General features: G+C 38.6%; 1 protein-coding gene across 2 annotated transcripts in view; it reads left to right on the top strand.

The window, feature by feature from the left end:
- RAB9B (RAB9B, member RAS oncogene family) overlaps positions 1-16,630 on the top strand; it is a 111,982-nt gene extending 95,352 nt beyond the window's left edge. The window contains exons 2-4 of one of the 2 annotated variants that reach the window (XM_049107112.1): positions 11,943-12,007; positions 13,146-13,214; positions 13,309-16,630. In XM_049107112.1, coding sequence (XP_048963069.1) covers positions 11,943-12,007; positions 13,146-13,214; positions 13,309-13,793 — 619 coding nt within the window. In that variant the 3' untranslated portion in view covers positions 13,794-16,630. Of the gene's footprint in view, positions 1-6,879; positions 7,094-11,942; positions 12,008-13,145 lie in introns of those variants that run through there. The other variant, XM_025431578.3, reaches the window with a different exon arrangement.
- The last annotated feature ends 8,473 nt before the right edge of the window (positions 16,631-25,103 follow it).

Genomic DNA, 25,103 nt, shown 5'->3' with positions numbered 1-25,103 from the left:
CAAAGACTCCACTAAAAAGGAATATTACAGACCAAAAGCCCTGATAAGGATGGATGGAAAAATTCTCAACAAGATATTAGCTAATAGGATCCAATCGTACATTAAAAGGATTATTCACCATGAACAAGTGGAATTTATTCCTGGGGTGCGGGGATAGTTCAATATTTGCAAATCAGTGTGATACACCACATTAATAAAAGAAAGAATAAGAACTATATCATTCTCTTAATAGATGCAGAAAAATCATTTGACAAAGTACACTATCCATTCATGATAAAACCCATCAACAAAGTAGAGATAAAGGAACGTACTTCAACATCATAAATACCATATATGAAAGACCTACAGCCAATATCATTCTCCATGGGGAAAAACTGAGAGCTTTTCCCCTAAGGTCAGGAACAAGACTGGGATGTCCACTCTCACCATTGTTATTTAACACAGTACTGCAAATCCTAGCCTCAGCATTCAGACAACAAAACAGAAATAAAAGGCATCCAAATTGGCAAGGAAGAAGTGAAAATTTCACTCTTTGCAGACAATATGATACTGTATGTAGAAAATTCTCCCCCCAAATTGCTAGAATACGGAAATTCAGCAAAATTGAAGGATATAAAAACAATGCATGGAAGTCAGTTGCATTTCTTTTTTTTTAAGATTTTATTTTTTTATTCATTAGAGAAAGACAGAGAGAGAGAGGGAGAGAGAGAAAGAGAGAGAGAGAGAGAGACATAGGCAGAAGGAGAATCAGGCTCCCTGTGCAAAGCCTGATTTGGGACTTGATCCTGGAACCTCAGGATCACACCCTGAGCTGAAGGCAGATGCTCAACCATTTAGCCACCCAGGCATCCCATCAGTTGCATTTCTTTATGCTAACAATGAAACTAAAGAAAGAGAATTCAAGGAATCAGTCCCACTCACAATTGCATCAAAAACCATAAGATCCTCAAAAAAAAAAAAAAAAAAAACCATAAGATACCGAGGAATAAGCCTAACCAAAGAGGTAAAGGATCTGTACTATAGAATACTTGTGAAAGAAATTGAGGAAGACACAAAGAAATGGAAAAACATTCTATGCTCATGGGTTGGAAGAACAAATATTGTTAAAATGTCTATGCCACCCAAAGCAATATACACATTCAAAGCAATCCTTATTAAAATACCAACAGAATTTTTTAAGGAACTGGAACAAATAATCCTAAAATTTGTATGGAACCAGAAAAGACCCTGGATAGCCAAAATAATGTTGAAAAAGAAAACCAAAGCTGGAGGCATCACAATTCTGGACTTCAAGCTGTATTACAAAGCTGTAATCATCAAGGTAGTATGATACTGGCACAAAAACAAACATACAGATCAATGGAACAGAATAGGAAACCCAGAAATAGACCCTAAATTCTATGGTCAACTAATCTTCAACAAAGCAGGAAAAAAAATCTAATGAAAAAAAAGTCTCTTCAACCAATGATGTTGGGAAAGTTGGAAAGCCAAATGCAAAAGAATCATACTGGACCACTTTGTTACACAATAGACAAACTCAAAATAGATGAAAGACCTAAATATGACACAGGAATCCACTCAAACCTTAGAGGAGAACACAGACAGAAACCTCTTGGCCTTGGCTGCAGCAACTTCTTGCTAGACGTGTCTAGGCAAGGGAAACAAAAGCAAAAATGAACTATTAGAACCTCATCAAGAGAGAAAGCTTTTGCACAACAAAGGAAACAGTCAACAAAACTAAAAGGCAACCTACAGAATGGGAGAAGCCATTTGCAAATGACTAATCAGATAAAGGGTTAGTATCCAAAATCCATAAAGAACTTACCAAACCTAACACCACAAAACCAAAAAATCCATTAAAGAAATGGGAATAAAGCACGAATAGACATTTCTCCAAAGAAGTCATATGAATGGCTAACAGACACATGAAAAATGCTCAACATCACTCAGCATCAGGGAAATACAAATCAAAACCAAAATAAGAGGGGCTCCTGGGTGGTTCAGTCAATTGAGTGTCTGCCTTTGAATCTGGTCATGATCCCAGGGTTCTCAAATCAAGCCCAGCATTGGGCTCACTGCTCAGTGAGGAGTCTGTTTCTCCCTCTGCCTCTCACCCTGGCTTGTGCTTTCTCTCTATCTCTTAAATGAATAAATAAAATCTTTAAAAACACACACACAAAATGAGCTACCACCCCACACCAGTCAGAATGGCTACAATTAACGTCTCAGGAAACAACAGATGTTGGTAAAGATGTAGACAAAGGGAAACCACTGTTGATGGGAATGCAAACTGGTAGGTATAGCCACTCTTGAAAACAGTATGGAGGTTCCTCAAAAAGTTACAAGTAGAACTACCTTGAGATCCAGTAACTGGGGATCCCTGGGTGGCTCAGCGGTTTAGCGCCTGCCTTCAGCCCAGGGTGTTATCCTGGAGTCCCGGGATCGAGTCCCACGTCGGGCTCCCTGCATGGAGCCTGCTTCTCCCTCTGCCTTTATCTCTGCCTCTCTCTCTCTCTCTCTCTCTCTCTCTCATGAATGAATAAATAAAAATCTTTAAAAAAGAGAGAGGTGGGATCCCTGGGTGGCGCAGCGGTTTAGCGCCCGCCTTTGGCCCAGGGCGTGATCCTGGAGACCCGGGATCGAATCCCATGTCGGGCTCCTGGTGCATGGAGCCTGCTTCTCCCTCTGCCTGTGTCTCCACCTCTCTGTCTCTCTCTCTGTGACTATCATAAATAAATAAAATTAGAAAAAAAAAGGGAGAGAGAGATCCAGCAATTACACTACTAGGTATTTATCCAAAGGACACAAAAATAGTGATTTAAAGGGGTACATGCACCCCAATGTTTACAGCAGGAATGCCCACAATACCCAAACTATAGAAAGAGCCCAGATGTCCATCAACAGATGAATGGATGAACAAGAGGTAGTGTGTGTGTGTGTGTGTGTGTGTGTGTGTGTGTATACACATACAAACTATAAGAGACTCTTAACTCTAGGAAACAAACTGAGGTTCCTGGAGGGGAGGGGAGTTGGAGGATGGGGTAATTAAGGGTGATGGGCATTAAGGATGGCACTTGATGTAATGAGCACTGGTTGTTATGTACAAACTGATGAATCACTAAATTCTACCTCTGAAACTAATAATACATCATGTTAACTGAATTGAATTTAAATTTTAAAGAAGATCAATTATTAGATCAAAAGATGCTCTCAATGGTCTAATCACTTAGGAATTTATATGGGATTTAGGAGCTCTGTGCCAGACACTGGAGACAGAGACCAATACATTATTTTCTTTTATCTCACAAGTCCTTAACTTCTTTGATATCTGATATGACAAGATATTCCAGGTTCATCCTGGACACTTCTTGCCATAGAACTAGAATCAGGGATCTCTGGGTGGCGCAGCGGTTTGGCGCCTGCCTTTGGCCCAGGGCGCGATCCTGGAGACCCGGGATCGAATCCCACATCGGGCTTCCGGTGCATGGAACCTGCTTCTCCCTCTGCCTATGTCTCTGCCTCTCTCTCTTTCTCTCTCTGTGACTATCATAAATAAATAAAAAAATTAAAAAAAAAGAACTAGAATCAGCCATTTCTCTAAGAAATTTTGGTTCCTCTCATCAGAGAATGGTATTTAGAATCTCAGTCTGTGTACTAGAGGTGCTCTTTGACACCAAGCTTTTCATTGTTTCTAAGTGTTTTTTAGTAAACAGGGCTTGAAAATACATGTTTTTAAAAAAGAAAACTGAATTCATACTGAGGCTTTCAATAATTGAATAGTCTTCAGAGATTTTCCCTTCAAGCTATGGAAAAACTTGCAAAGTATCCCTGTTCCACTCAGGCAAGTAATAAAAAAATATTGTCACTAGTGATGTACTATATGTTGGCTAATTGAATTTAAATAAAAAATATCATGTCACCAGAACCAGTGGCTTGCTTTAGACAATGGTTGGTAAATATTGGCAAATTTTACTGTCCAATTTCCTTTTTACATACCTATGGCTACTATATTTTCTGAATAAAACATCAAATGGTGCTATAAGTATTACTGTAGATATGGGGACAAAAGAACAAAATATTCAAAATCAGAACTATCTGGAAAATATGAAAAGTATAGTTGCCATATAAATACTCTAGGCCAAGGATGACAAACACATTGCTTCATCCATGGTAATCATTACTAATTAATCTGTCTTTCCTACTGAGCTGGATTCACCTTATTGATTATTAGAATCCTTCACAGCACAATTCTCCAAAAAGCCACTACAAACCAATTTGAGTGGCCAAGCAAGATGACATATATTACCATCCATGTTTAAGGCAAAGTGATGACCTTTTATCACATTATAACACTGTAAAATTGCTTAAGACAGCAGTTGCCAAATTGGGTTCTGAAGTGTACTAGTCCTGTTACCAGGTGTTCCATAAAAAAAAGGAATCTGTGATCACAAATATTTGGGAAATGTTTTCTTTAATGCAAAATTCCAAGAGTCTTTAATGTTCTAATATGCATTGTAATCCTTTGGGAAGGGAAAAATATGCACTGTTTATTAATTTGTTTGAACCGTTCATGGAACTCTTGCTTGTATGCATCTTGTGAACGCTGAATCAAGCTTTTCTTTTATATTGATTACATTCCAGTTATGTCTTCTTTAAACCCAGGTCAATGTATTTAAAATTGAATCAGGATTGTGGACTTTTGGAGATAATAAATTCCATACATTGAATGCTGATTTTTGCATGTGTGTGTCACTCTACAAAAGTAAGCTTTTCCCCAGTATATAAAGGCAATTATGGTTTAGGTTACTATGTAACCAAAATATGACCATAATATGATTCTATTTTTGGTAGAAAAGTGATGTGTGTGTGTGTAATTGTGTCACAAAGATGGACTAAATTATTTCATTATGCATGGAAGCATTCATTATTCATGGAGGACATGGTTTGAGAGGTGGATCATTTGGAATACTCTAGTTGAGAGTCACAAAACCTACAGCAATTATTTGAAACTTTGAGCTGTCCATTTGGTGCTATCTCCTCGTTAACTAATGGTAGTCACATTGTTTCTGTTCCCATAAATGGTAATTGCTTTTCAAATGGCTTCTAAAGATTCTTTTAGTGCAGGATTTGCAGTTAGGAATCTTTGGGCTGACAGGATTTCACTTACCCCTAAGGGTTCCCACATTCTGCAAATATGTAATGCTTTCAGCAGTATGAGCTTCTGGCTACAGAATTGGGTGTCCAAGCCTAAAAATTAAAAGTTCCTTAAATCTTGCACTTAGGTTTGGAGGATTCTCAAAGATCATTAAACTTTGGAAAATAGCATCTATGAGAAAAGGACGAAAGAGTCTAGATTCGCTTAAGGATGAGAGACTCTAATATGAAGAATTGTTGTTTTGAGCAGTTTACAAAATTATTTATTTAAGTGCAGAAAGACAACATTGAGGCATCAAGGTACTTGTTTTTTCTTATTATTTTTAAATTTCTGTGTTGGAGTATTTTTTGTTTCTTATTTAAATTCAATTTCCCAACATAAAGTATAACACCCAGTGCTCACCACGTAATGTGCCCTCCTTAATCCCTGTCACCCTGTCAGAGTATTTTAATGTGTATGTATTATAAGGTATACATAATGTAATAAAGTATATATACACAGTGGAAATGTATATAACTTATAAATACATATACATATATAGAGACCTATGATCAAAAGTTTTCTTTTATTACAGATAAGAATATGTGAGTAAAAACTGATTTGGAGGATTAAGTACATCTCTTTATCAGAAGTGTGTTTTAGGGTGTTTTTGTGGACGGCAAGACTGGTTTAAGTTAGAAGCACAAGGAATTCAATTAGATCCATTAATCTTATTTTAAAATAACAATAATTGATGATATAACATTCATTCATATTAAATATTTTCCGAGCATGTCCTATGTAATAAGATTGACCTAGGCTTTGAGGATATGATAATAAATCTAAACCATTACAATCCTTGACTTTCTGGTAAAACATAGTTTAGTGGAGGAAGGCAGTTGTCAGTTAAATAATCATACATTTAAATAACTATTCCTAAATGGATACATATTATGAAGAAAAATACAGCAGGCTGGCTACAGGAGACCACCAGAAAGTAAGTCAGAGCACTTTTTCTATTCTGGGGTTATTGAGAAAGGTTACCTTAAGGAAATGATAGTTAACCTGGGGCCTATGAGATTTGATTGAATGGCTGACTTGTAAAGAGATAGTGGTCTAGATGGACAGCCCTGAGGGGGCACACGATGAGTGAGGGATAGCACACAGGCACAGATTCTCATACATCAGGGAAGCTTCGGAGATGAATCTGCCTGACAGAGAGTTGGAGTGCAGGCTAAATGACCTCAGGTAATACTCTCTGTGTGGCTGTCTAGAAAGGTAGCTGTTAAAGGATAAAGGGCAGTTTGTCTTCCAGGCCTGAGCTATCAATGTGAACCTTTCTGTTTGGATTGCCTAGAGAATTTCATGAGCAGTGCCCAGCTAGAGGGCCTAGTAATGCGCTGTGATCATGTATTTCCCTGAGTTATTTGAAACCAGAGGGTGTATGTGCTATCTTCTACAAAAGTAGAGGGTTTGGAGGAAAGGTAAATGAGATAGGTTGAAGGGTTATTGCAGAAAATGGGGCGAGGCCCCCCAGGCAGCAGAGGAGCGAAGTGGGAGAGCAATATCTGACGGTCCATTGTCATTGTGCCTACTAATCGGAGAAGAGAGGAGAGGACAGGGTTGGACCCTGAGCGTGAAAGAAAAGCGAGCAAGCCAGGGAGCGCTCTTTACAAGCGAGGGCGGGAGGCGCGCCGGGTCTCTAGCACCAAGAAAGGGGCACAAGGAGGCGGCGCGGGCCCCGCCCCCTCCCTTGGCGGGCGCGGGCGCGAGACGCTGCGCGGCGGCCCTGGCGGGCGCGAGCGGCAGCTGTCAGGCCACCGACGTCCGAGCTGCTCTTGCTGCCCCACCGAGGACGAGGAGGCAGCAGGAGCGGTGACCGTGTCACTGAGGAGCCGGACTGCCGGCACGCAGAGCTGACCTGCCTGGCCCCCTCCCATCGCTCTCCCATTGTATTGGGTAAGGTACCGGTGCGTGGGCAGGGAGAGGGGCTCGCTGCCAGTGGACGCGGGAGGCCGGGAGGTGGGGGGCCTGTTGGAAGACGGAGAAAGGGAGGTCTCGGTGATCCCCCGGGGTCCTTGCACCTTGGGAAAGAGGCCTAGGCACTGCAGAGGTCCGAGTTGGGGAAGGAAGGTGACGATAGAGGGGGGCGTTGCTGAGTAATTCGGAGCTGCTGCCAAAGCCCCGCAGATGGACGCAGGGCTCCGTTGGGAACGGGTGTGGCTCAGTGCGCATGCGCCACAGCCGCTAGTTCTGAGAGATGGGGGTGAGGTGAGCCCACCTTGGTGGATGGTAGTAGGAATTGTGCTTAACATCTCACTTTCCAGATCCTCAATGCTAACAGTGACCCTGTCATAGAGATGACAGCATTCCCGGTCTCCTAAGGAAGCTTCTTTCCCCTGTACTCCGTCACTCAAACCTCACCTACCTGTCCCCTGGCAGCCTACTTGGGAAGAAGTGGCCTGGGAACAGTGCCAAATTGCTATCTAGTGTGTCTTCGGGCTCATAGCCCTAGAACTGTTGTGAGGAGTGAAAGGTTAGAGATGAAATTCCACATTGAACCCTTCTGGTTGCATATAGGATATAAATATAGTCATAAATGTGGGGGACTGTGTTTCAGTGGCATGACAGCTGTGGCATTTAGACTCAGAGCAGGAATGTAGCGGATAACTTGTTTGCTCTGCACAATGAATCCAGTGCGTCAGTGGGCTTCCCCGCTACAGAACCCCCCCTCCCCCATAAGCATCAGGTTGTACTGGAAACAACCTACACCATTTAAGATAGAGGGTCTCAAAGACACAATAATTTCTTATTTGTATTGATTTTTACATAAGTTAAAGCAAGCCCTGCCCTGTTCCCCAGCGCAGTATTTTCCAAATACTGTGCCAGGAATCAACAGTGAATTTAGTGGCCCAACCAGTATCACCAAGATTGGCTTTCCCTACAGCTTCAACCATGGCTCCTCCTCTGTGCAGATTGCTATCAGGGGCACTCTCATCCACTGCCTAGCTCTCCCCTGTTGCTTCTCCCCCACCCCCAGCCCTGCAGTACCACATCCCTCTTAACACTTGCTCCCAAACAAACTGCACTATGGATTTGAGCATCATTTCACCCATGGCAACTGAACTGATGTTGCCAGTTTGGTTTTTTGTTTCTCTTCTTTACATCATCACACTAAAATGTACTGTTTTCAAAGGTTTAACCTCTTTCTTGTCATTGTACTGCTTCCTTCCACACCCCCCCACACACACTCCTAAACCTCCCCAACTAAATACAATAATTTTAATAAACTGTGTGGGTGCGGGCACAGCAGATTCGAAAGTTTTCAAGTGTGCTAAAGAACAAAGAAAACTAGGGAGTATCAGTCATGTGAATTTCTAATTTACCTTATTGTCTGAGACTTAGACTCTAAATGGGGAAAAAAGTGAATATACCATTCTTAGAAAATTCTTGCTAATTGTGGGAAATTGGTTAGAAAGGAGAATTGCACCTCTAGGATATTTGAGTTGTTTAAAGACAGATCTTTCTTGGAATAGGACCATAATCAGATTAAACATTTTAGTCAAAATCCTAAGCTAATAGAGGACCCATATAGGATGCATAAGGGATTTGACTTTCCTGTTACATGTACTTAGGGTTATCAAAGAATTCTATTGCCTACTTAATGCTATCTCCTTTTAAGGTTTGACTTTAACTTGGCATATTCTGGGGAAGGAAAAAAATTGGTTTGCTTTTATACTATGCTAGTCCTTTTTGAGTATGTACTAAAGGAATCACACTTATTTTCAAATGATGGTGATGATAATGATGATAAGGATGCCAGCATCCGGGATCCCTGGGTGGTGCAGCGGTTTAGCGCCTGCCTTTGGCCCAGGGCGCAATCCCGGAGACCCGGGATCGAATCCCACATCGGGCTCCCGGTGCATGGAGCCTGCTTCTCCCTCTGCCTATGTCTCTGCCTCTCTCTGTGTGTGTGACTATCATAAATAAATAAAAATTAAAAAAAAAAAGGATGCAAGCATCCGCTGAAAACATGACGTAGAGATAATTATACTGCTCTTATATTTGGTGGGGACAGAGAAATTTATATATTTATCTTAAAAATGTACGGGGAGGGGAACTAGAGTATTTCCATCGACTTTCAACAGGTGAAATTCCTGTTAAGTCTCATCTAGAAAGTGACCCAGATAAGTCCATAACTTCTGCTCTTTAGTCACAAATAAATAATAGTATTTGAACATCTTACAGAACTGCAGATCTCTTGTACCTTGACATCATTTTGGAGGCACTGGTTCTGAGCACCGACCTAAACAGTTAATTAATTAGCAAATATTATTGATTATCCATATGAAGGACCCTGGTGCTTGCTGCATGCTGGAGAGACTTCAAAGACAGATACAAACAAGAGTATTACCATCCAGGAATTTAAAATTTGGTTGTATAGGAAAGATATACTTAGAAAAAAAGGTTGTTTGACAAAATAAGGCAGTATAATGATACCATTTCAACTGCAAATCATGAGATCTGAACCTAACATATTACTTCATGAATTCCTTGAGGGTAAGACCTTGCCTTAAAAATGTATGCATTTCCAGTAATGTCTACACCCAATGGGTGCTGAAGTGATGAAGTTTACCAAAGTAGATAGGGAGAAACCAGAGGCAGGGAGAGAAGAGCCAGGACGTTTTCACAATAGATGCAAGGAGATGTGGGCCAAAGTGAGGATGGTAGCAGAGGACTGGAAAAGAATATTCCAAGGAAAACTCCACAGGATTTAGTGACTGAAGGCAAGAAGACATGTCTAAATTGTATTCAATTCTACCTTCAGGAAAGAAATGGGAGTTGGAGACAGTGGATGAGAGCGGAGGGTTACTTTTTAGTAAGGACACAGCACACAATCGGAACTCAAATGTTTTCTCAAGCATCAGTGGCAGGATTGGACAGGAAGACCCTTAGGGTCCCTCCAATGCTGAGATTCTGTGGTATACGCAGATACTCAAAATTGTTGGGGAACAAGGCCTTCTCAGATATTGAAGAAAGAGAATAGTATCTTCCTACTGGCAGGCCTTTTCTGAGAAGGGTTAATACTGAGTCACAAGGCCCCCAACGGTGAATGAAAGGAGGTGGAGGAGCAAGAAGAACAAAAATCTCAAACCAAAAATTTCAATAAATGCTTCCAAATCTTTGCAAACTTCATAAGTTATTCATTTTTCCTCAAATCCTGTGAGTTAAATAGGGCAGGGATTACAAATCCATATTTATATAGGAAGATATTGAAACACAGCAAGATTAAATAACCTGCTCAAGTCCATAAAATAAATGAATGGCATAGTAGTGATGAAGACTTTTGTCTCCTGACTGCTGCCAATCCAGTGCACTTGACACGGAGCCACATTGCTTTTCCTCCCTTTTCCCTGGTATAGAGCTTATGTACCCAGAAGTTATTTGTGCAAATGACCAGATAGGGAATGCACAAGCAACTGCAGCGTTATCTGACATAGTTATTAATACTTCATAATTATTCCTGGAGTTGAGTATTTGGTTTCCACATTCACTCAGTCCTTGACCCATCATTTGAGTTTATCCACAGCCAGGAAAGTAGAGTTACTGAGTTGTTTAATGATGTGAACACCTGTTTGCTAGGAACTTGAGGAAGCTCATTTGTCATGGACCCTTAATACTATTAGTATTGTTACCCATGTTTGTACTTCCTCTGTTCCTTTTTTTCCCTCTGTTCCTTTTTAAAGTGAACATTCTGTAACATTATCCTACAGACCAGTATAAAAAGTAAAGAAGTGTGCTAAGACTTGTATATTTCCATTTAAAGAAATGCTTGTTACTTGAGCTAGTTCCAAAGACAACAATTTGAGAGCAGGAAAAAAGAGGACAAAAATCAGAAATGGTAGAAAACTTGAAAAATGTCTAGAGTAGATATAGACCAAGGAGGAGGATAAAGCCTATCAATTTAGAAGACATTATTTAAATTCATAATTACCAATTTAGATTTCTAATGAGTTCCTTATTATATGCTTTATCTATATTTGAAAAAATAACATGAGATTATTAGGCAATAGAGATTTCTTACAATCTTTATTCCTCAGTAAAGAATACTCAACAAATCTAAGAACTGTTTTTCTCTTTAAACCAGCACTCTCGATGCTGCTTAAATAACACTCTTGCCATAATTAACTATAATGTTAAGTGAAGTTGTTTGAATTTAATAAAGCCAGCTAAATACTAAAACCTGTGTTCAAGACAGATGATCAAAATTAATGAATAAAATAATTAGCCAAGAGAATATATTGTAAACAAGGAATCTCCAAACATGATTTCTTCTCTAATCTTGTGGAATCAATTGCAGAGACAACCTCGAGGCAGATTGGTGAATGCATTAACTTTTTTGGAGATAGGAACATCGGTAAACATAAAGGGAAGGAGTTTCATCTCTGACTTAGGATTTCAACATGTCTTAGACTCCTCTGTGCTTTCTCTTTCCTGAATATTGTCTATTGTGAATATCGTCTACTTCCTTTGATTTACCTTTACTTTGCATGGAGAGACATACAAAACTTTAAAAATCATATGAGTATACTCATTAGGACAAGTTAAGTTTTTTTGCAATAATATTATTTTGTCCATGTTAAGCATTTATAGCATTTTGAACTCTTAAGTATATTTGTGAAAAGCATCCTCCATAGGTAAGTTGAGGTGGGTCTGTTTCTTTCCTGACTTGAGTATATTTACATAAAGACTTAACTTTATTTTATTATAGATTTTTAAAAATAACATTTCCCAATCCATTTTCTAGAACCCTAAAAAGAATAAAACAACAAGGAAAAGAAAAGACTAAAATTGTGGCAAAGACCCAACTGGGTAGGTATATATTTTATTTTTTTCATTTGACATCTTAAAAAGGAATATTTAGAAATATATAATTATTACACATGCACCAATATAATACTAAGGACTAATGAAGCTTTTGAAAATTACATTTCAAATGCATTTGCCTACAGAAGCTCTTTTGCATGTGCTCTTGTGATTAGTAACTGCTTTTCATCTCTTTGGGTCTCTTGCATAAATAACACCCAATTAACATCATCATTGTTTTGTTCCCAAATGACTCTAGTGTGAAAGTACCTAACAAAATCTAGTACAGATTAGTTGTTCAGTAAACATTTGATCTTTTATTTTAAGATGCATTCTAGATATTACATATACAGACATGTTGTGGAGGTAACAGGAAGGGAACTGCATAATTATTAGCACTTTAAAGTTTACAGTATATTTTCATTGGTGCTATTATGGAATTAGAACCTAAATCTAAATATTAATAAGCCATTCAAGATTTCTTCCTAAATGATAGCTGTTATAATGATACCAGTCAATAATCATCAACTTACATGAAGAAAAGATTATGAAAGATCCTTTATTTGTGAGGGTATCTGTATGAATGCAAGTATAATGAGGCAAATGCCCAAAGAAACTTGACCTTTATCTTTCTTCCAAGTTCTGAGGTCCGGTCTAATTGTAGCCCCCAAACTCTACTGATGAAATTAAAATTTTAGCTTATACAACTTTCTCTCCTCAATAATTCTTGGGTCCATCATGAACAGACTTCAAATTCCAAATCAGTTTTGTACTATTTGCCTCTTGTTTGGAACTGTCAAATTGGAAACTAATAATATGGTTGTACATTTGAGTGGTATTCCTTTTCTAGACTCTCTCCCCTAGAATAGGGTCAGAACTAACCAAATTATAACACCATCTGCTAGTCCATTTACCCATGGCATTCAGCCATTTTCCTGGCACAGGCAAAAGACCTCAGAAAACCAAGACCTAGTTTCCTTTGTATGCAAAGGGATTTTATTCCTTCTACTGTACTATATAATTAATGAGCATGAATCAAGAGAAGTTAAACTAGTAGGCCATATAATTCAGAGAAATTTACTATGAAGTTAATTTCAGTTTCAAGTTTAACTGTTTTCCCTCCTACTTTTTATTTTATTTTCAGGTTCTCTAGGTTATAAACTCCTTCCCATCTGGTGCTGCAACAATGAGTGGGAAATCCTTGCTCTTAAAGGTTATTCTCCTGGGTGATGGTGGAGTTGGGAAAAGCTCACTTATGAACCGTTATGTAACCAATAAATTTGACTCCCAGGCTTTTCACACCATAGGGGTAGAGTTCTTAAATCGAGATCTGGAGGTGGATGGACGTTTTGTAACTCTCCAGATCTGGGATACTGCAGGGCAGGAGCGTTTCAAGAGCCTTAGGACACCCTTCTACAGGGGAGCAGACTGCTGCCTCTTGACCTTCAGCGTGGATGACCGGCAGAGCTTTGAGAACCTTGGTAACTGGCAGAAAGAATTCATCTACTATGCAGATGTGAAAGACCCTGAGCACTTCCCCTTTGTAGTTCTGGGTAACAAGGTAGACAAAGAGGACAGGCAAGTGACAACTGAGGAGGCACAAGCCTGGTGCATGGAGAATGGGGATTACCCTTATCTAGAAACAAGTGCCAAAGATGATACCAATGTGACAGTGGCCTTTGAAGAAGCTGTCAGGCAGGTGTTGGCTGTAGAGGAACAGCTGGAACATTGTATGTTAGGTCACACTATTGACTTGAATAGTGGTTCCAAAGCAGGGTCCTCATGCTGTTAAAAGTAGGAAGCCTTTTAAAAAGTGGGCCCCAAATTGTTCAGTCAGTAGTGTCAGAATAACTGTGCCCCTCTAAGAGTGCACATATACAAACAAGAGGGTAAGATAGAAGGTTGTGATCATGTATCAGAGCCTTTCAAATTAAGGTTATAGAGTGATTAAAAAAAAAAAGCTTTATCAAGCCAAGTGTATTTTGTGTGATTTCTGCTGTTTCCTTCTTGTGTGTATCAGGACATTTCAGAAAGCTTTAGTCCTGAGAGATTTAAATATTTTCAAATAACAGTTTAAACTTAGAACCCAGCAGCATGAAGGAGTTAAAGAGCTACAGCTATCTCTTAAAGTGTTCCATTAGTCAACTAACAAATGTCACCATGGACTCTTGGCAAGCAGTTTCTGACATTTCTGCCAAAGGAAAAAAATAAGACTGAGCTGTGTTACAATTTAAAAAATAATGCAAACAAGGATTCCTAAGCTTCAATTATAAAAAGGTTGTGATAATTAGGTATACAAGAGTTTAATGGTGTACACTGCCTTGTTTGAATCTTTATATATGGTTTGTTCCCATTTGAGCTTTTCAAAAAATATCTCAATAAGAGATACACTGATGACACTGGAAGTTGATTATCTCTTTGTTTTTGAAGTTACAGGGTACTAGTGACTAGATTATGCTTAAATATGCCAACAACCCTTGCAAATAGATGGTTGGTCTGCTTTTACTCCGTAAGTCCACTTTTGCTGCATAGGGATGTTGCTTCTCTGACAACCACTTATCAATTTAGCGATGCTGCTTCGTATATGGCTTTGGATGCAGTGCTCTCTGCTCATAATTTTGATGGTCCTTTGGTCCACCATGCTCTGCTCTCAGAGGAAACTTCAGGAAAGATTTGGGGATAATGAGCTTTTCTCACAAGGTTCCTTCATTCAAATATTTCTTATAGAAGGAACTAATATCTTGAATGTTGCACTGTTATGTTCAGCTGGCCAAACTAGGACATTGAAAGTAACATGAGAGCAGACTTTAACCCAGTGGTAGAATGAGTTTCTCATAGAGTTGCCCAACAGTGGAATGGACTGCCTTAATAATGAACTCTCTTCCAATGAAAATATTCAAGAAGATACTAAGTGACCATCTGTTAAAACACCATAAGAAGAATTTCTGTGCTGCCTAGATATTTGGTTTAAAATCCCTTCCAGGTCTAAGTTCTATGTATCTGGAAGGTACAAACTATGTTTCAGTGCCATGTTATCAGTAGATGTTTCTTAAGACAACAGCTAAGATTTTGGAGATGGACTTTTAAAATTCTCAAACTATTTTGGGATCAGCATTTAACAGCAACTACACAGCTCTTTCTTTTGCGCCATGGCAGGATAAATTCTTGGGCTCTGAGTAGTCATTATGTGCCCTGATATAAATATCCTAAAAGGACCATATTAAAAACAAAAAATGGTTTGCCAAATTTTGATTACCATGACTGCTAGCTATATACTGTATTGCAAATATGCAGTCTAGTTCTTGTTGGTTGATCTGTTTGTCCTGCAAAGCTTTTAGCCTGTACTTTTTAAACATCTATGATATAAAATAGTGACCCAAGGCAGTGAGGGACAGTTAGAAATGGCCCCCCAAAAGAGATGTAGGCCAGGGAGGAAGCAGGAGCTTTCACAGGAATATAGCCTAGAACTCTCCGTTGTAGCCACATATGGAATCAGCCTTACACATGGGACCTTATGTGCTTTAAGAGCTCTGGGACTTTTTGGCTACATAGACAAGTGGAAGAAAGTATCTCAATCCAGTCATACTCAATATTTCCCATTTAAATATAGTCCTGACCCCATTGTCAAAGTAATTTTGATGCCAGAAGTCTAAGCCAGAACTGGGACCCCACAGCTCTTAAGTATTGGTCCCTATCCTGCCTATGCCTATAGCCAGCCACACTGGTTTCCAAGTTCTATGATTGTTTTGCTACAATCATGTTAGGGTGAAAATCTGTACATCAGAACTGTTAAATGCTAATTGTTTTTAAGTGCATGAGACCTGGGGCCTTCTCTTTCTACTTGCACTCTGCTTATAATAGTTTCTATTTGTAGATCTCAGGCTTACATAAAGACCTCCATCCACTTACAAAAGTACTTGTCACTGTTAAGATGACATGTGGTCATTTAAGTAAAAAAATTACATGGGTATCCTATTCATAGACCTCCTGTCTGACCAAGGCAAGTGTTAATTTTATTGACAGATCATCTGAAGCCCCTTTCCTCTTAGCCATAACCATTTTTTTCTGCCAAATCACTACACAATATCTCAATGAAAGCAGTAAACATTAAGTGACAAAACCAGTGGCATTTTGGTGAGTAACACTCAGTGGGATGCTGACATATAGTTTAGGTAAGATTATAAAACACCAAAGGCTGAAATCTACGAGTACCAGGAACTGTGCATATAGACTTAGAAATTGTAAACACTAGAAGGTGGAGTGAATATTTTCAGTAAGTTTTTTTAATGAACACTGGAGTTTTTGAATAAGATATTTCTAATTGGAGTTATACTGTTTTACAATACTCCATTAAAACCTCATGCAGAATATTAGTTTATTGTCATGCATTGGGCTAACATTCAGGGGGCCTCAGATTCCATATGTCTTCAGTGGATTGGTGAATTTCAGGTTAATTTGTGCCTGCCTCAGCCATCTCTCCTTTACCTTGAGGTATTCCATGATCCTCTCGTTGCAGGTGCTGCCAAAAACTCAAAATTATGTATCAAATATTTCGTTTCAACTGTAAAAAAAAAAAAGTCGTCTGTGTTAAAGTGAATAAATAGTGCATTTTGAATAACCAGGATACAATGTTTGTGCTGCTTTTCTCCCTTTCTCTTTTTGAGCAACTGTGGGCATGACAGACAGTACTTAACAATCAAATTATCCTGAGACTGCACTTCATGTGGCCTCTGGATGATGTTTTCACTGTGGTACCCCAAGTAGCCACAATCTAATGATCAGAGAGATAGGTTCTAATGACTGGGAAACAAACTCAAGAGATTAATGTGGGGAGGTTCCCTTTATTTTATGCCACTTTTTAATGCATGAAGAACATTGAGACTGGAAATTGGATCTTGACTCTCCACTTTCCTTCTTCGTTATAATTTAAAACAAATGTTAAACCATCACAAAATATAAACAGAATGTACATAATCCTTTGATCTTCTTGACTGGTAGACTGTCCAGATCTTAGGAAAACACGGAAATACAGGTGAAACAGATCAGAAAACAAAGTATGGTTTGTGAAATAACTCTGTTCTCTTGCTTCTTACATATTGGACTTTAAAGATACTTGCATTAGCACCAAATGTCTTAAATATCCATAGTGATGACTTGTAAATTATGGACACTTGTCTCTCTGCAGCACATAGATTCATTACATTGGTTCCATCTGTCACAGATTTAGACTTCTCTCATTCCTCTACTTTTGCCTATTGGGACTCTGGGCAATTGAAATCACGGGGGCAGGGGCGGGGGAGCAGATTTCTTTTTTCATTTTCTTTTCTTTTCTTTTCTTTTCTTTTCTTTTCTTTTCTTTTGCCACATATACTGTTTCCATCTCTGAGAATAATTATTTAACAAATTATCAGACCATGCTTCAAATACAGCACCTGAAATCCTTTTGATTAGGCTATAAAGAATGATGCAGCTTTTAGGCTATAGAAGATCAGAGATTTATAAGCCTCTTAAAAAGGATTTGGTTATCCAAAACTGATATTTTGAAAGCGGAAAACTAGCTTTCTGTCCTTGCTGTTTTTCTGCTTGATTCATAATCCACTGGAAAAACTCCTTCTCTGAATGTCTTAACAAATAGTATAGACCCTCATTTTTTTTGGAAATAGCTTGGCTATGATCTTTCCAGGAAGTAGAGGATGTGGAATAGATAGATTTCTCTTCAATTCTGTAATTGAATTTTAAAACACTGGAAAATCAAGACAGCAATTTGAGTAAGGTCAGGATGGGAATTGGGGTAGGAATCTCTACTTTCATCTGAACTACCTGAAGTAGTTCTAATTGCAACAATTTTTTTTTTTACCTAAATGATCCTGATAAGATCACTTTCACTTTTTTTTCTCTCCTTGCTATGGAGTTGTAGTATTCATTACAGTGGAGTGCTTTTCTTACATTTCATTTAGGGGCAGGTAAACTGTGATACACCCTTTGATAAAATGTTAATGTATTTTTTCAAAACTAGTCTTTGGGGGGCACACAAGCTAATTAACATATCCATCACCTCACCTTTCCTTTTGCTCTTTTTAATTATTTCAAGTTACCATCGCCAATGAAGTCCTAATTCTTTACTCCTTTCTCTTTAAGAGAAGGAAAGGATAATGATAGAAGCTAGTAATATTTCAAGAATGAAAGAAATTATTAAATGTCCCTTCATTGGTATGTTTCCAAAATTGTTTTGCTTCTGGAGGAGGTGATGTTTGTGTGAGTTTTTGGGGGGGGAGGTGAAGGGTTACCAAAGTGCGTTCCCAGTGAGAATAAGCATCTTCACAGCTCAAGATGTGAGGGAATTGTCATCTTTAGTCAAATAGGGACTGCTGCAATGATCTATGTCTTTATAAATTGCTTAGGTCTTCTCCAAAGCAATAAAGAGAATTTTGATTCAGCCATATTTAAGTGATTTCTTAAATGGTGGGTTTTGTGAGTGCAAGTGTGCATATTTTTTAGTGATCTGTCAATTCCTTTCATGCTTTATGAATTACAGGTAAATGTGTAATGAGTTTCACTCTAGCCCCCCTGAATTATCCAGACAAGCCACGCTGTGCTTCTACTTAATTGATTGATCAAATAGGATTGAAGAATGCTGCCTTAATGAAAGAAATAGCTCTTAATTCAACATTAGCTGTATTGATTAGAGTAAAAATACAAATCATGCCTTCATGTAGTACATTCGTGAGGAAGCAAGAGATAGGCTTATCTCTTCTTTTTTCTCTTTTATTGTTCCTGGCTGCCTTAAAAACAGCATACCCAAAGGTGTGTTCTGTAATATATTGTTCAATATAGAGTCTTCTTATAGATGTACAAGAGTTGGTATAAACTTTGAATCATCTCTTCTTTTTCCATTTGTTCCCAATGAGAAAACAGTCTCACCAGTAAGAACTTTAAAAACTTGTCTTAAAAAAAAAAAAAAACAAAAACTTGTCTTTAGGGTTTTTTTTTTCTGATTACAGAAGTTATATATATCCATGGTAAAAAAAAAAAAAGGAACAAAAGAAAAAAAGCAAGATAAAGAAAATAAGTTATCTGTAATCCTGTTACCTTGAGGTAACCAGATCTTAATCCTATATGTTTATATAATAAAAGTGATATCATTCTGCACACACTGATCATAATGTTTCATTTAATATATACTGGAATTTCCTCTTAGTCACTACATATTCTTTTAGGAACTGCACTTAATGCTTACATAATATTCTACTGAAGGATTTATCATAATATATGTAATCAAACTCTTATTGCTAGACATTAAGATTGTTTTCAAACAGTCTCCTTTTTAAAACAGCATTTAATGTCCCCATATTAATCTTAATTCATGTCTATATTTTCTATATGTAAAATTTTGGGTCAAAGATTATGACTATTTGTATGGTTTTTAATATATATTGACTAATTGCCATCTAGAAAGTTGTACCAAATTACACAAACACCAGGCCTGTTTTTCTAAACACTCCATCATTCATCAAATATTACCTTCCTTTCAAACCACATTTGCCCAATTTGATGGATGAAAAGTGATCTCATGTTTTTATTTGCATATTTTTCATCCTTTGAGAGTAAATAGTTGCTCATGCATTTATTGACCATTTTTATTGTTTTCTTGAGTTATACCCCATTCTGGTCTTAGCCCATTTAGGGTGGGAAACATTCGTTATTGTTTCTTACTGATTTCCAGAAATTTTTTTTTCTATATTATAGGTATTAACGTTTACTCTTATCCATACTGCTGGTTTTCTGCAATCCTCTCCCATATGTCTTCTCTTTTAATTTTGTTTACAGTATTTTAAAAAACACTGACAGGTTATTGAAAAGGTCATGTTTTAGTAAGATAGAAAACTAGGGTGGGTAGGGGATAGAAAAATATCTATTTGATCTATTTTTTGTTCCTGACCACATGAGACTATGTACTTATTTTTATTTCGAAAAGTTATGAGTAACCTTGTGTCACCATGATAGAAAAAATAGTAGAAATCAGACTATTCATCCATCCAGCTTTTTTGTCTGCATGATGCCAAATGACTGGTTTGGTTTGGATTTAGTGTTATTTTACTTACTTATTTTTTCATGTTTTTTAAAAATTTTTTATTGGAGTTCAATTTGCCAACATATAGCATAACACCCAGTGCTCGTCCTGCCAAGTGCCCCCCTCAGTGCCCATCACCCAGTCACCCCAACCCCCCACCCACCTCCCTTTCCACTACCCCTTGTTCGTTTCCCAGAGTTAGGTGTCTCTCATGTTTATGCTGAGTGCTGTTATTTTAATAAGGTGATTATTCTGAAATCTCATACAAATACAGTGATAATTACAGTTCATCTTTTACCCACAAGAGGGCAATGAAGACCAGATAATACTCTGCCATAGACCGTAAGTAGAGGACAGCTTGAAAGAGTTGAAAGGGTGCCTAGAAATCATCCATGTAGTCCACCTTTCCCTTATTTTATAGACGAGAAAACTGAATTCTGGAGTAGTGAAATGACTTGTTTCGGGGCACAGAACTGAGTCCTAGGCATCTTCCAGTTTACCATACTGTTAGTTAAATTGACACAAACTATAAACACAGACTATCATGACTTAAAATGGCTTGACATATGATTTTTTTTTACTTTACACTTGTGCAGAAGAGATACACAATCAGTAGAAACCATACTTTGAATTTTGAATTTTGATCTTTTCCCAAGCTAGCAATATGTGATAGACACTGTCAATGAGCTGGGCAGTGGCTGTGACCCAGGACTTCCAATCCGCCATGAGATCGTGATGGTGAACAACCCATATGCTGACAACCATTCTGTACCCTATAACCATTCTGGGTTTCACATTCAATACTGCATTCAATAAGTTACATGAGATAATCGACACTTCATTTTTTTTAGTATTTTATTTATTTATTCATGAGAGATACAGAGAGAGAGACAGAGACATAGGCAGAGGGAGAAGCAGGCTCCACGGAGGGAGCCGGACGTGGGACTCGATCCTGGGACTCCAGGATCACGCCCTGGGCCGAAGGCGGCGCTAAACCACTAGGCCAGATTCCAGAGCAGATTTTTTCTCTTTTCATGACGATTACTGCATTATTTACATTGAATTTTAAATGTGCTCAGAGTTTAATAATTAAAAATTGTTAAAAAGAACTTCACAGCACAGGTTCTTGGGACAAAGTTAGCAGATGATTACAGTATTTAATAGATGCAAAGGTTCCCTTGAAAACAAACAAGAGACTTAGAGGAATTTTGCAAAATGGAAAATGATTCCAGTGAGATGCACAAAGCATGATGATGTGCATGCTACTTTGGGTAAAATTTTGAAACTGACTCTAATATAAGGTAATCCAATCCCCTCTTTTTATAGATAATAAAACTGAGGACCAGAGAAGTTAGACAAATTCCTGAAGTGACAGATCAAGTCTTAGAACACTCATCTCCTACTTCTCAGTCCAGTGCTATTTTCAGGACACCTCACTGTCTGGAGCCAGGATTTTTTTTCATTTTCCCCTCAGCTTTATAGAGATACAGTTGACATATAACATTGTGTAAGTTTAAGGTATATGATGTGATGACTTGATACATGTATATATTGCAAAAGGCTTAGTACAATAAGGTTAGTTAACAATCCTTCTCTTGACATAATTATCATTTTGTTATTGCTGCTGTTGCTATGTATGATGAGAACATGAAAGCTCCACACTCTTAGCAACTTTTAAGCATAACATACAGTACTGTTGGGGCGCCTAGGTGGCTCCATTGGCTAAGCATTCAGCTTTTGGTTTCAGCTCAGGTCACGATCTCAGGGTCCTGGGATCAAGCCCAGTATTGGCTCCACACTCAGCAGGGAGTCTGCTTGAGATTCTCCCTCTTCCTCTCTTCCCCTCCCCACAGTTTTGCATACACACTCTCTCTAAAATAAATAAATAAAATATTTAAAATACACTATTGTTAACTGTAGTCACCATGCTGTACAATAGATCCCCAGCACTTATTCATCTTACGTTGTCTGAGACATGCAGAAGAGATAGGGATTGGAGGATAGGGATTGAAACCGGAGGGGCAAAGAAAGGAAAGGTCCTAAGCAAAGCAGGGTTTAGGCTTCAGACAGTGGAAGGGGAAGAAGTGAAGAGTAGCAAGCAGCTCTTGCCTGGGAGAAATGTCTTTATAGTCCATCATTTCTTTATCATTCCTCTCCAGGAAGGCACTACTGAGAAGGTATGCCTCCCCAATAGCCTTTGCCTTACTGAATAAACAAAATCTACTGAAAATCATTGAAATCAGAGCAGTTAGCTATTGTTAGCATCCCAAGTCTTTAAAAAAAAGTCAGATTAAAAATTACTCAAATGACTAAAACCTAAGTGTCCCTAATAAAAAGAACAAGGAAAGAGATACCTGACAGAAAGATTTTTAAAATTCTGTTCTTCAAGCCCATATTCTCCTTGTTCCTTTTATGTGAAAATGCAAAAAGAAAAATAGTCATTGGCAATCACTTGTGAGAATTGCTGTTAAATTATATAGCAGTTGTTAGCTTTTGTTATTAGCTAAATCTGAGTGAGCCAAGTGAGTTTTCTGATCTGTAGCGTTATTCTTTAGACTGTCATGGCTCTTTGTCCCAGTGAAATTTTTTATAACACATTAACTTGAGCTAGAGAGTTATTGTCTCTCTGCATGAATTTTATTGGTTTTTGTTTTATTTTTTATTGTTTTTTATTTTTTCTAGAACACTTCTTTAATTATAGTAGTAAAAGCTGATTTATCTAAAATTTTAGCAGATTTTTAAAAATATTTTATTTATTCATGAGAGACACAGAAAGAGAGGCAGAGACACAGGCAGAGGGAGGAGAAGCAGGCTCCATGCAAGGAGCCTGATGCAGGACTTGATCCCAGGAATCCAGGATCACGCCCTAAGCCAAAGGCAGATGCTTAACCTCTGAGCCACCTGGGTGTCCCAAATTCTGGCAGATATTTCCTAACTGACACTTGCACATTTCAATATTATAATGAGAAGTAATGTTTATGATGATAACCCATAGACATTGTAAGAGGCTAAATTACTTACTGGATCATAAAAGAAAGAAAATAAGGGATATTACCTTCTGGTCCATTTCTATGCTATAGAAAACAGGTATTCCATTTATGATGTATATAGATATACTGTGCGTGATAAAATAGACCCCAATACTCTACTTCTCTGGAATATAGAGTTCATTTTCTTTCCTTTTCCCCTTTACTTTTATTTCCCCCACAGAATCTTATTTCAAGAATGGTAGGTTATTTCTTCCAAATTCCACTCCATGCTTATATACTTTCACCAAATACCTGCCAAATGATGATTGAATCAATGCTGGAATACTGCAGGTGACAAAAAACTCAACATTTTACAGTGCAGATGACTACATCTTAGCAAATACAGCACACCCTTCCTTATATGGAATCAAATTCTGACTTCTTATGACTTCTATTGATTGGTCCTAGGGCCATTCAAAACAAGTGTTTCACATGACATAGATCTTCCAGTATTTGAAGACAGCTTTATCTCTCATAGGTATTATTTTCATGACTTGAAATGTCCCAGGTCCTTCAGTGAAATACATTTTTAAGCTCATCATTTTCATAGCAGTAAATCAATATCTGTCCAGTATCTACCCTGCATCAAACATTATTTGAGGTAAAGAGATGAAAAGGGCAAATGGGAAGCAGCAAGAACAGATGTTGAGGAAGAAGCAAAAACACAAAGAACCATTTAATCCCAACTAAGGAACATGGACATATTTTGAAAATAATATGAAGTAGGAGAAGGGTTTTTAAGCAAAGAGGTTGGAAGTTCACGTTTTTGCTATAGTATGATTACTCCAGTGATGTGGAAGATGGGTTGTGACAAGAGTGGAGATGAGCAGCCTAGATATAAGTGACCAGTGACTATAACAATAGACATGGCAAATGCAAGGCATCTAGACTTTGTCCTGCCAACATTTTCCAAGAAAGGTCCACAGAGCAGCAGACCACCTATGGCAGAAACACCTGTGGGCTTTGTTAAAAATGGAAGTTCTCATGCTTCAAGGCAACTGCTAAATCCAGGGCTCTGGTAGGGCAGTACAGCCCAGGCCTCTACATTTTACTGGGTTCTCTAGCCAGCTCTGATGCACATGGTCTGAAGGTTGGTGTTGGAAAGACTCAATGGCAGCTGTCAGAGAGTCTGTTCAACATGTGAAAGCCAACAAGCATCCAGATCTCAGAGAGCCTGACTCCTCCAAGGTAAAAGGGTTTGGAAACACCCTGGGCCTGGGGCAGGGACACACCTCGACCATCCTGCACCCATCTCCCCTGCACTCTTTGCCTGGCTGGTGCCTTCTCTCTCTCGGGGTCAGGCCTACACACCACCGCCTTGGAGTCCTTTCCTGGCCTGCTACTTGATCATATAGGCATGCACAAGGTCCTGCTCTTTATGGATCTGTCTAGGCATGGTAGACTGGAGGTGAAGATAGAAGACCAAAGCTAAAATTAAGCCTTTAAGAAACCTCTTGCAGCTTCAGCCACTGAAAATGTGCTCCAGTGCTGACAGGGGCCAGGCTTCAGTGGACAAAGCCAGCTAGAGTCCAAGCTTCTCCCCAAAAGATGCAGTCTGATTTCCACACCCTGAGACCACAGCCTTTGTTCCCTCAGGCTCACCAAGCCCAGGGAGCTGGCCACCATTCAGAAAAGAAAAGGAAAAAAAAAAAAAGAAAAGACAATTTAGATGTAATGGACAATTCCTAGAAAGGCACACACTATTGAAACTTACTCAGAAGAAATAGAAAATCTGAATAGGTTTATAATAGGTAAAGAGATTTTTTTTGTTTGCTTATAAAAAAAAAGAGATTAAATTAGTAACCAAAAAAACTTCCCACAAAGAAAAGCCCAGATGGGGCGCCTAGGTGGCTCAATCAGTTGAGCATCTGCCTTTGGCTCAGGTCATGATCTTGGGGTCTGGGGTGGAGCTCCTCGTGGGGCCCCTGCTCAGCAGGGAGTCTGCTTCTCTCTCCCCCTGTGCCCCTCCCCCCTACTCATTCTTTCTTTCTCTCTCTCTCTC

The sequence above is a fragment of the Canis lupus genome, chromosome X (genome assembly GCF_003254725.2).
Source record: "Canis lupus dingo isolate Sandy chromosome X, ASM325472v2, whole genome shotgun sequence".
NCBI classification, from domain to species: Eukaryota; Metazoa; Chordata; class Mammalia; order Carnivora; family Canidae; genus Canis; species Canis lupus.
Note: the sequence above shows the minus strand (reverse complement) of the source record. Positions and strands in the feature narration are given on the sequence as shown.